Consider the following 12,704-nt stretch of genomic DNA (forward strand, 5'->3'; position numbering starts at 1 on the left):
TGTTCAGTTGCTCAGTCGTGTCCAACTCTTTGTGACCCCATGGACTATAGCATACCAGGCTTCCCTGTTCTCCACTATCTCCTGAAGTTTGCTTAAACTCATGTCCATTGAGTCAGTGATGCTATCTAACCATCTCATCCTCTGCCACCCCCTTCTCCTTTTGCCTTCAATCCTACCCAGCATCAGGGTCTTTTTCACTCTGTCACAACCTCTTATCCAAAGTCTCTTCGAAGTTTTCTATAAGCCAACTACTGGACAGTGGAGAAGTTCCTGATTAGTGTTTTAAGTACTTAGAAATCTGACTAAATAAAGTGTTACCAAGTTACATTTTGCTTTCCTTAAAGAACAAAATTGATTATCCTTTCATTTGTGTGCCATTGGTTGGAGAAAACCAATTGAAGTGAGAGAAAACATTTAAAAGGAAAGTCATGCATCCTGGTGTTGTGAAACCAGTGATGCCCATCTTGAAAAGAATAAAATGAATGACACTGGTTTCCTATGTTATACTCAAGATAAAGGATAGAAATCAATAACAGGAAAATGCAAACTCCTAATAATAATGTATCTTAGACTATGCCTCAGAATTTCTGAAGCACAATAGAAACCAGTGAGCATTATCTCACAATGTTTAGCATTCTTTTGCTAAAATGTGTGTCTTTCTTGTGGTAGTGACCTCAATATTATAAGAATAATATATCTAATACACTGGATGTATTAGCTATATAATTCAAAATACTGAAGGTATATATTTAGAACTAAGTTTATTCTATGTATGAAATATAGCATTAAACCAAATCAAATTTTACATTAGAATTACTAAATATTAAGATTAATATACTAGAAGACAAATAGCTTTTAAGTGAACTCCTAATGTGCGAATATGGATTCATAAAAAAAGACAAAACCAGGAAATTTACACATTTTATTAAAAGAACAAAAAATAAACAACATGGAAATAGCATACTAAAATGAATTGCATAATGCACACTTCTAAACACAAACAAGCAGTATAGCACTATAACTTGGAAAAACAAAAACAAAAAAAATCAAAGCATCTGACCTACTGATAGCAGTTGAGGAAATGAGCTATTGCATTTTGGAGGCAAAATATTATGGGAACAGTTTATGTTTATGAAATATTATGTCATTATTTAAATCTATAATTGTTGCACAGAGTTAATAATTTTCATATTGTATGTAAATCGGCGTTTTTCTGTCCAAAATATGTGCTTCCATTTTCTACATTATACCGGACTGTTGTTATATGAATGCATAGTTAGCATCTTAAAAAAGAATATATTTAGGAGCATCTTTAAAAAGTCTTATTTAAATTATTGTAATTTTGGTGCATGTAACGAATGGTTCATTTTCTAATAATTAATGCAACTACAGTAATAAAAGGAAATTGATTTTGACAAGGGAAACCCTCAAATCCAATGATATAATAGTCATAATAATTCTCTCAACTGCTAGACACGAAAGACACAGCAACAAAATAATTTGGTTCCCATCATTAACAAATAGCATCTGTATACAGAAATAAAGCTTTGCAATCATGCAGTTCTATGACAGATAAATGCTTAGGTCGTGTGGGGGAAAAGAGGACTGCTTAAAGTTGGGTTACTTTTATAGAGGTTTTTTCTAAAAAAATTAAAAGTAATATGATGTAGCTTGATTTATTTCACAGTGATACATTTCCTAAGTATGCTATAATTGAGGGTGGTTAAAGAGAAAATGCCTCTGGGATAATCCTGCTTTGGGGTATTGATGGTTAGTTCTCTTCCAGGGAAGAAGTGTAGGGGGTGGAAACTGAATTAATGAAACTAAATCCTTTTCTGGGTTTAATAGAGGTCCTTTCATCCTAATTTTATTTACTTAAAAGACAGCACTGTGTTTAAGCTCCAAAGAGTGTGACCCAGTGGCGGTCAGTACGTACAACATGTCATCAATGAACTGATTATCTTTTGTGATGCTTCTAGGTTCATTCTTACTATTTTGTAGTTGATTCTGCCTAACTTAAAATCTTACTATATTTCTATTGACCTTATGAAAATATATTCATGTGGCTTATATTTTCACAAGGAAATATTAACACAAGAACATGGGTTAAGCTGGGAAAATACATTGGTGGTAAGGTTAAAATTGGAGTTCCTAACTACAAAATGAATGAATGCTTACATTTTACATCAATGGAAATGCTGATCAGATGGTCAGGCTGTTAGCTGTAAGTGATCATGGATTGAAGGGGGAAAAAAAACAAATTTCTGACCAACTGGCCCTGAGCTATTAGACAACTGTAAGGCTTGGATTGCTTTCTGGCTTTGGCTTATTTTCATGTCTCTGTAAGTGAGAACTATCAAAATCGGTAACAATACTAACACCAACTCCATCAACCCCAAGATGGGCTCCTTTTCCAGGGCAAGGGCAACAGGTCTCAAGATGGGAAGGACTCAAAGTCCGTATGGTGATCTATCCTTAAACCTTTCTAACCTTGACCTTTTTCTAAGCCTCATTGCCTGGAGGCAACAAAAAGATAAATGGTGATTTGTAGGTGAAGTGGGAGCTGAAAGAGATGGTCTGACAGACATTCTTTTCTAGCTCCAATGTATTAATATATAAGATTTTGGCTGGTTCTCTTCTGTTTGGTTAAAAGAGTAGGAGGCTGAAGTGGCACAGTGAAGCACTGTCTAATGTGCTAAAGGTAAGTCAGAAAATAGCTTCCACTGAACAAGTATAAAGTAAATATAAAATTGTGTCAGGAACATTTTTTTCCCTTTGTTGGAGGTGATCAAATGCCCTGTGCTGGCCATACTTAACTGTTAAATTATATCTTTCAATAGTTGCCAATTTGGTTTTGGCTTCTGGATCTTGAAGGGGAAATAGTGGCAAGGGTTAACAATTTGATTGTCACTTAAATATCTATTAATTGATGTAACCGATATATCTCAATTGATCATTTTCTGTGAAAGATGAAATCTAATTGGATCAGAATGGGAATATTCATCTTGCAGCTTACAAGGTATTTCACTGCTTGTAACCATTGAAGAAAGAAGACCTTAGCACCAGAAACCTGCCTGGGGTTGTGTGTGTGGGTTTGAGGATTAATTCACAAAACAATCTTTGCTAGCGATCTTACTAAAAGTTGAAGTACCTGAACTTTTGTTTAGTGCCACTGGCTGAAGCTGACCTGTTACCTGGCACCAGTCTTGTCTTATGGTGAGCCGTAGCAAACTAGAAAGCCTCCACAACAGGAAAACAACATCATGCTTTAGTTAAGTCTTGTAGGAAAAAAAAAAAAACCACCTTCTTCTCAAAGTCTTAGAAATAACTCTCTCTTACTAACTTTTCCACTATTATCACAGACTTCTTATATTAAAAAAAAAAAAAAACTCCAAGGGTCGCTTTCATGAACTATGTACATAAGTGCAAAAAAGGTGTGTCTCACACGTTCGCACCCTAACTGAGACTATCAGTTAACTGCAGCATATGTCTCTTCAACACTGTTATGGGGTCATTCCACAGTATCTGTATGAATGAGTTCACCAATGTGAATGAATGTAATCTGCTTTTGTCATTCTTTAACCCTCCTCTGGATAGATTTGAGTAAGAAAATTTTTGTAGCTACAGCTATGCCACTTGAGTAATTTTGAATAAGGTTATAAAAAGAGATCAGGACGTATTGTGAATACAATTGTGTCTAAATACTGTGGAATAACCCTATCCACACAACAAATTCTATCAGTTCTAAAGCCTGATTCTAGAATCCACATGTTGTAAACTTTTTGCTCAAAAAGTCACAGAAGGACGCAAATTCAGTTTTCACAGGGAACTTTGGGATTAAAAAGAAAAATCAATCATATCTATATCTGCACTTTGAGTTGTATCTGTTACATGCTACACTGTCCAAAAAACCACAGTTTTACAAGTAAAATTTTCACACACGCAAAAATGTCTAAAGGTAGCCATGTTGTAGGTTTGTTGCTGAAGCAACAACTAAATATAATTAGTTAAGAATTATTATTTGTATATAAAGTTAACTTTGTTCTTAAATTGTGAACTGTAAGAAATAGTCATGAACTAGACTCTACACCTTGCTTCAATGTCAGTTGAAGATCTATCTAGGTGGGTTGAATACACGTAGTAAAATCTTAAAATTTTCTCTAACTCTCCTTCAAAATTAAATTTGTGAACTACTTAAAGATATGAAAAAGGAACAAAATAAAAACCTTAAAAACAAGAAAAAGGAAAACATGGCACCAGTTAGTGAGTTGGTGCTCAGAACCTTATTTGTAATTATATTTACAGTTGGATTAGGTGCTATCAGTTAAACTTGCAAAAAAAAAGTTGTGATACTCTGTTACCTAGTGTTTATTCTATTGCCTTTGCCAGGCACTGATAAAATAAAAAGTGAGGGCACCATCTTCCTAAATCTATTCAACAGAATTGGGAAATCATATTTCTATTTAAACATGTGTGAAATGTAGAAGAGATTCAAAGAAAGAAGATTCCAGTTTCTATTCATTCTGTGCATCACAGCCTACCCTACAGACGGAAATAACCTGAAAACCTGTGGCTGCATTTCATCTAAGAGCATCCTCATAAACTCTCTAAAGGAGTAGCGGAAGGCTGAAATAACGTTCCAAGTAGCACACGGGCCTTCCCTATATGTTATTTAATAAAATTTAATGCCAATGGTGTCCTTAATCGGACATCACTGTGCTTCTTGGTCGTATCATGAAAAAGAGATTCATGCTGTAATGATTCATTTTATTTGGTTCCTGCTGATGGTAGGGAGGAGGTACTTGCTTTGCCCAAATTGGAAAGCTGGTGAGCTGAGGCTGCCCATTAGTAAACACAGCCTAGTGGTATAGGACAACACTTACAGCACGATCAAAGTGCTTCAGTGTGTTCAGGAATGGATGGAGAAGATTGATGGAGTAGGCAGAAGATGGCTTTACACATTGCAATTAACTACAAATTAAAGACTCTAGACAAGTGAAATGAAATGCAACAGCTAGTTGAGGAATCATGCTCCAACTGCAAAAGCAAATACTGTATTTTACATAGCGATTTTATGAATCCATTTAAATGTAATTTTAATCCCTCTTTAAAACATACTTATGTTACGGTCACTTAATGCTTTTAGGAATTTGACATTACTAAAACCCTCTTAAACATTTAGATTATTTTCTCTGTATACATGATCTGTTTTTATCCAAGCTGCAGCACACTTGTGTATTTTTGAAAGAGACTGAGAAAAGGGGACAAAAACAATAATTTTGGATAAATAAAAAAGAGGCCCTTGTAAACTACAAAGCTTATAAAATGTTAACTAAGAATCTCAAGTGATTAGAATTTTACATATATACACTTAATCCACTAATTGTCGTTTAGAGTCACTGATTAGTTTTGTGACTTCTCTTTTTCACCAGAACTTTATAGTCTATGACTTGTCTTGTCTTGAATAAAGACATTTGAATAAGTCATTGCACAACTAAAGAGTCCTATCTTAATATTGCATTTTTGTCAAAATTCTTTCACATCAGAACCTTAGTGGTTTGAGTTTTCTTTCTCTAAATTCACTCACAAAGCAACTTTTAAAATGCCAACAATATAAAAAAATTGTGGCACCAAAAATACCACTACCCTGAATATCTCTCACCGAACCTCTTACTCAAAAATACATCACTATTCATGTCTTCCAGTGCTTAAGGCAACACGCAAACAGCTGTACTCTAGGTTTATTGTCCATGTACATCTTTGTCAGAAGTTTAAAAAATGAGACAGTATGCTGTATCAAAACGTCAAAGGTCCCCAAAATTTCATAGCACACTGAAGATGTCTCTGTGTCTCTTTTAAGGAATACATCTAGAGTAGCTCAGGTACATCCTTCCTCAATCAAATCTGCCCTTCTGGAGAGGCCCGAGGACAGGTTTTATAAAACTCAGCTCCAAACACAAGTAACATTGCTAGAGTGCAGAGTTAAGATTTTGGGAAATAGAAATTAAGTGGTTCAAAGGACCAGTAGGTAAAAGTCAACACGCCTCCTGTTCTCTAACTCCAGACAACGCTGTTAGCAGATGACAATGATGCAATACAAGCAAGATCACTTAGAAATCACTGATGATCATGATTCGACTTGATAATTAAGATCAACAGGATATCAGCCACTGAAGAGCTAATTTTGCTCTTTTGTATTCTGAGCCAAATTGATCTGCTTGGGGCTGGAGTCTCAAATGTTCTGAAGCAGAGACAACGTGAAATGGAGGAACAATCAGGGGTCCACAGATATTTCTGAGTCCAGCTTCTACCAAGTAGCTAGGCAGTCCTGGACAAGTCACATGCCCTGGCAGTGAAAAGGTTTTTGTCAGTTCTATTGGTCTGTGCTTCAAATACTACTAGCTGGCTTGAGGCATCCAAAACCTGATTTTCCCTTGGCTTGTCATTTTCATGAAGGAGAATAATAAACTTGGGACATACAACAAATTTGATGACTTTATACTTTCCAGTGAGGGAACATATATTTAGTAGAAAATACTAAATCTATCTAAACCAATGCAAATTATCACATGGTTCTACCGCTGATTAATAATAGTAACTTTAATAACTGAGTAGGGTGGAGGAGGTATGTGATATACCATAGGAATCAATTACTATTTTACTTGGCTATTCAATTATTTCAAAAGTATTAGTAGTGTGAATTCAGGTCAGTTCTGTGGAGCGCAGCCACTCCATTTCACCTAAAGGGTGTTACAAACTCTTACAATTTTCAAATCATATAAAAAAAAAAAAAGAAATTCAAAGAAACAAAAAAGAGGCTTGGTTGTGATATGAGAGATTCTGTTGCTAATAAAGTTTGGAAAGGCGAAAATGTTTTAATAACATATATCCCAGGTGCTTGCTCCTTCACTGAAATGTTTTAACAAAATGGAAAACTCAGTTGAACTGAAACTAAAGACAACTGTGGCCATCCTTCCTAGAAATTTTAAATGAATTGAAGAGTAATTTCAAGTGGCTCCCTCCCTCCCTCCTTCCCTCCCCAGCCCGCCATTTCTCCAAACCTATACTCAGCCTCCAACTGTGATCAACAGAAAAGACTGTCCATTTGGGGAGGAAAGGCCTCACTTGGAACCAATTTTCCTTCACCCTGACTGGCTTTTCCAGATTGCATCTTCCTTGTTATTCAAAGAGTAGTGTAAAGAGCATGAGCCATTTCCATTTGGAAAATGGCACGTGTATCAAAGGTTACAATGCAATGGTTTTTACACACTTCCTCCAAAACGTAAAAACTATCTTCACGCCCCTCCTCTCTGTTTAATTTATAACCTGTAATTAGAATACCTTTAAGCGTCCAAGAACCAATTTTTCAGCTGAAGATTACAAATCGCTCAGTTTTAGACACTCAGCCTAGAAGACAGGATTCTTGAGCCACAAAAACTGTAATGGGCACTTTACACAATTTATAGTCTAAATGCTGAGAAAACCATTTAAAGGTAAATCCAGAATTTACCTTAAGTAGCTTTTGCAGGCTACTTAAGGAGTGAAATTCAGGTTCATGTTTTAAGTTCCCTGCTATTTTCAGGTAATTTTCCTCTCTCACAAAAAAATCTAGTAATGTTGACTGTACTATACAAGGTCAGACCTACAAATTATATACATGAATGTTAATCAACAGGTTTTAGGCATACTCAAAAGAGAGGCCTTTTAAATGTCTGCCTCAAGAAACCTACAGAAATATTCCAAAGAGAGAGCATATCAATATTAACCTGTCATGTTTTTCAAGCACACATGTTTCTGTTTCCCATTGACAACATTTTAGTTAAAATCAAACATCACTCATTACAGCAAAACACTATATGCTAAGGTAAAACCTAACACAACACACAACAATCCAATATGATACAATAATGAGGAAAATGGTACTGGATATATGTGTTACATTCTGAATCAGCCCAATAGACTACTGTGTAAACAAACTGGTAAGGTTAACACTTCAAAACAGAGCAATATTTATCCACCAAGAATGTACAATAAGCCAACAGTCCACTGTAGAGATTCACTCAGCATAACAGTTACTGGGAACTCACAGAGAAACATGTGATCAATTACAAAACGTTATGCTGTTTTACATTAATAATTCAAATAAGATAGACAGATGGTAGTTATTCGTTTTCCCTTTGTGTTTTAACATCTCCTTTGTTTAATGCCTTATTTTTTCTTTGAATTTGTTGGTTGGCATGTTTGTTTTAATATATTGACTGCACCACACTTATTGTTGTGTTGGTAGAAGAGGACATACGTGAATGAATATAGAATGGTGGCCATGTGGAGGTCCTCACGGAGAGATCCTGGTAATCTGTAACTCTGTTGTTCAGAATTTCAACTGAAATGGAAAAAAAAAGAGTGAGAAATATTGGATGGTTATGGAGGTAGGAGTCAGGATATTTGGTTTTTGTTCTAGTTCTGTGTGTGAACCATATGCCAAGATATTCCCCATCCTGAATTTCATAGTCTACATTTGTGAAAACTGAACTGTTGGGAATGTTTACTAAGGAGTCACATACCATGACAGTCCATGGTTCTCACTGAATGCCAATGTAGACAGTTGCTCTTAAGTTATCAGAGAAGCACTCAACTGTTTAAGGTATTATCTGCACAATGCCAAAACTTTTTGATGAACATCCACTCATCATTCACTTCCTCCAACAAACATATATTGAGAAAATATATTTGATTCCATTTTGAAATATGCAAGTATTAAACAAACATTTTTTTAAAAATCTGAATGTTTGGACCTACACAGGAATGGCCTAAGTGTGAATTCTGGGTACATAGTATTTTACAAGATTTCATTTTTGCATTCTGGAAGAATGATCAACATCTGTTACATGTTGCAATGATTATGGTGAGCCAAATCTAACTTTTCTCATGGAATCAGGCAAAAAGGAATCACTATTCCCAAACATGTTCTGTTGGAAACTTAACTATATTTGACCACTTTTGTTTACCTTGATGTGAAGTAGTCCATGAAAATCAGGCAAATGTTTATAAAACCTATTATTCTCACGTTTGGTGCTATTCCCAAGTTGCCACTATAACAAATGATACCTCTGAAAATGACTACAATATACAGCTACTTCAGTTATTCTGTATATGCAAAGATGTCTTTTTAGAACATTCCTTATGATTAAGTGGACATGTTTGTCTAATGTACAATTGTCTATATGCTCTGTCCAGAACCATTAGTGTTCTGGGCCTGCATGTCCTCAGCAAGAAACAAATGCTAGTTAGCGTCTGGGGAACCAGTCCATCAAGAGAATGACACTGTTGCCTCCTTCAACCAGTCAGACACTCCCATGATGAAAACCTTAAGCTTTCACTGACTAATGGATGCAATTCAGAACCAGTGTATTTTTTTTTCAGTAACTCCCTATAATCAATTAAGATGCTTCAGAGTCTTAAGTGACTTCCAAAGTTACATGTTCCAAGTGAAGGAATGCTCAATTTAAGTGTGTTGCTATTACAGGCTCTGGACCAGGCATAGGAAATCAAAGGTGAAGGGGGGAAACTCTGAAAACAGCAACAAAAATCACAAAAAAAGGTGTCATGCTCTGAATGAAAATAATGACTAAATTGCTAAATTAAGTCACTGAAAACTGAAAAAGCTGGAGCAAATCTGCTAGACTTACATGGGAAGCAACACAAAGTGGCAGAATGTGAAAACACTCTTTAATGTTTTAGGAGATGCATATTGCTTACTATCTTCAAGATAATCATTTTTAATCAAACTGTGACAAAATTACCTAGCTTTATTTCAATTTAAAAAAAAAACAAAGCTAGAAAAATGTTAAAAGATTAAAATTCAGAAGCAATCTGTGTCTTTGGCTAACCAATCATACCCCTTTAATGATGGGAAAACATTTGGGAATTTATAAGCTCATTGGGAAAATACAATACCAGCTGTCATTTTCATATTAAAAAATCGCATATTTGCTCTCCACAACTCGAGGTGGAAAATTTAGAATGCTTAAATTGAGCTCTAAAATTATAAGCAATGTCTATTAATGAAAATATTTACTAAACTCTTTAGCAAATGCAACTGCATAGATAAAAGATATAACCTACAAATATTACATTAATACTTAAAGAAACTTACTGTTCTACTGGGAACTTCTACATCTGTGTAACAAACATGCTGTTATTCAGTTCATCTATTGATAATGGGGGTATCTATAGTAGTAAAAAAGATTTTAGATTAAAACAGTTTCTTGAGAGAATTCCATTTATTTTGTTCACTGCTTGGACATGGTAATCAAAAACCATAATCAATTTCATAGAAAAATTTAGACATATTAACCATATCCAGTAATAGTTAATGTTGCAAAGCACAGGTTAGAATGTGGTTTGTTTCCCCAATGAATTAATGTTCTGTGTCCTTAGGGTTATCAAACTTGTACTTAAAACAGCAGTGGACTTAAAGCGTGGTTACCATTTTAATAAGGTGAAATGCCCATCATATTACACAATAATTATTTTAAGTATCTCCTTTCAATTTCAAGACTTCCCCCAAATTCATAATTTGCCTTGTGACTCTGCTTGTAAAAACCTCAAGCAAATGAAAATTAAAACATCACAAACACATCTAATGTATAAGAAGGAATTTCTGATGTAATCACTGGGTCATGATAAGCGTATCTGTGCCTTGGAAAGAAATGTGTTATCTTTCTTTCCAGTAGACGTGAAGACAAAGGTAATGATAGTACTAAGCAAAAGTTCAAATGCAATAACTAGAAATGGTAGTAAAGTAAATTCTGTTCTCAACCAATGAGGAAACATTAAAAAAAATTAGTATAAGTATTTGAGGATTGGTGTAGTAGCAACAACTGTATATATAATCTAGTAAGAGTAACACCTGTAACCAATTAAAAGAGCCTATTCTGCTGATTCATCTCAGGATGAGTAGCAAAGCAGGAACATCTGTCCAGAATACACAGAAGAAGAAAAATTCTAAGTCTAAGAATGGCTTCAGAAAGACTAATATCTCTCACCAACCCCCAAAGCATACACTGTGCCTTATCAACACACTGTAGTTAGCTAGGTCCAAACAGGGGAAATAAATGGCCAAACCTGATTGCCTGGAGCTGTTGCAACGAAGGGAATGCTGGGAGCAGCTGGTGGTGCTGCAGACATAGTGGTAGGTGCAGCACTGTGCATCATGGGCACTTTCAGCAGGAAATCATGGAAGCAACGCACGAGAGGGTGGAGCAACCATGATACAAACGATGGAATGGGGCGTGGCAGCATTCCAAGCCATGTGACATCATCATGATGGATACACCAGGGTGCAACATGCAATCACAGTCAGTGCAAAGCAACACAGCATGGAAGGGGGAAAATTAAAAAAGAGAAAAGGGGAAAGCCAATTATAGTTACCATTAAGGAAAATGGAATCATTCTCAACATTTACCAATAGTTAGTTTTTGAGCAGAATCACACTGGAGTTGACTTCAAGGGCCAAATTTTCAGAAGGGGTTACAACGGGTGCCTAGGACAAATCTGTTTTTACCAAGGCTAGCTCTATGAATAGCTAGTCAAGCAGAAAAGTAACTTGGTTGTGTATTCACAATGGGAGTATGGAACTGTAAATTGGTATTTGGGTTCATTAACTCATGACAGACATGAGTTCTGTCACTAGATTTGTAGGTGCAGGGGGCAGTTTTAAATATAAACATACTTACCTGCTCTGCATACAAAAAGATTATAGTTTGGTGGGTATATGGTGGAGAGCATATAAAAAGAATACAGTGGACTATGTGTGCAGGTTTTAAGCACATCTGTGGCAAACCCCTTGGAAACTTGGGCTACTTATGAAACTACTCAGGCTGCTTATTTATTGTTTCATAAATAGCCAAAGTTTCCAAGGGGAACTTCATAGTAAATATCTAATGAAATCTTGCCTTCACTGCAAATACTACAGCGACAGTGACTAGCAGCAGTAACAACTTTTTTCAGGGAGATTTCTCTTTGCCTTTTCTAGTTTCTATGTTATTTTCAAAGCTTCTTGGATGCTCTTCTTTTTTCTAACTCATTTTGGAAAGCCAACCAAGGAATTAATGTGTGAATGGCAAGCAGGCATATGTAATACTTTGCATCTACGTCGATTGAATTCAGATTTTCTGAAAGTTGACAGAGAAAGTGAATGGCCTAGAGAGGAAAATCAACATATGCAGTGTCATAGAAACCACAAACGTACCCCAAGTGGTGATTAACAGAAACTCTGCAATAATTGCTCATGCCCATCTATCTTTAGTTATCCACTACCTATCCACACCCCTTATTGCGAAAAGTGAAGTGAAAGTGTTAGTCGTTCAGTTACGTCGGACTCTTTGTGATCCCATGGACTGTAGCCTGCCAGGCTCCTCTGTCCATGGGAATTCTCTAGGCAAGAATACTGGAGTGGGTAGTCATACCCTCCTCCAGGGGATCTTCCCAACCCAGGGATTGAAGCCGGGTCTCTTGCATTGCAGGCAGATTCTTTACCATCTGAGCCATCAGGGAAGTTCATCCCTTACTGCAACACATGAGTTCTAAAAACACTCTTGTTTCCCCTTTAGGAGCACAGCAACTGCACAGGGACCAGTACTAGTGGAGCGTGCAGTTTGCATTCCTACACGGAGCTCTTAGGTGAAAGGACAAGGGAGCAG

The 12,704-nt window shown here is 36.0% G+C and overlaps 1 protein-coding gene across 4 annotated transcripts in view; it reads right to left on the bottom strand.

The window, feature by feature from the left end:
* Window positions 1-908: 908 nt before the first annotated feature.
* The window catches only part of MBNL3 (muscleblind like splicing regulator 3), a 74,168-nt gene continuing 62,372 nt past the window's right edge, over window positions 909-12,704 (bottom strand). For 2 of the 4 annotated variants that reach the window (XM_040265270.1, XM_040265267.1), the window contains 3 exons: window positions 11,128-11,222; window positions 10,157-10,230; window positions 909-8,383 (listed from right to left, as the gene is read on the bottom strand). In XM_040265270.1, coding sequence (XP_040121204.1) covers window positions 10,174-10,230; window positions 11,128-11,222 — 152 coding nt within the window. In that variant the 3' untranslated portion in view covers window positions 909-8,383; window positions 10,157-10,173. The remainder of the gene's footprint in view (window positions 8,384-10,156; window positions 10,231-11,127; window positions 11,223-12,704) is intronic. The other 2 variants (XM_040265269.1, XM_040265268.1) reach the window with 1 other exon arrangement.

Source organism: Oryx dammah, unplaced genomic scaffold (assembly GCF_014754425.2).
Source record: "Oryx dammah isolate SB20612 unplaced genomic scaffold, SCBI_Odam_1.1 HiC_scaffold_23, whole genome shotgun sequence".
NCBI classification, from domain to species: Eukaryota; Metazoa; Chordata; class Mammalia; order Artiodactyla; family Bovidae; genus Oryx; species Oryx dammah.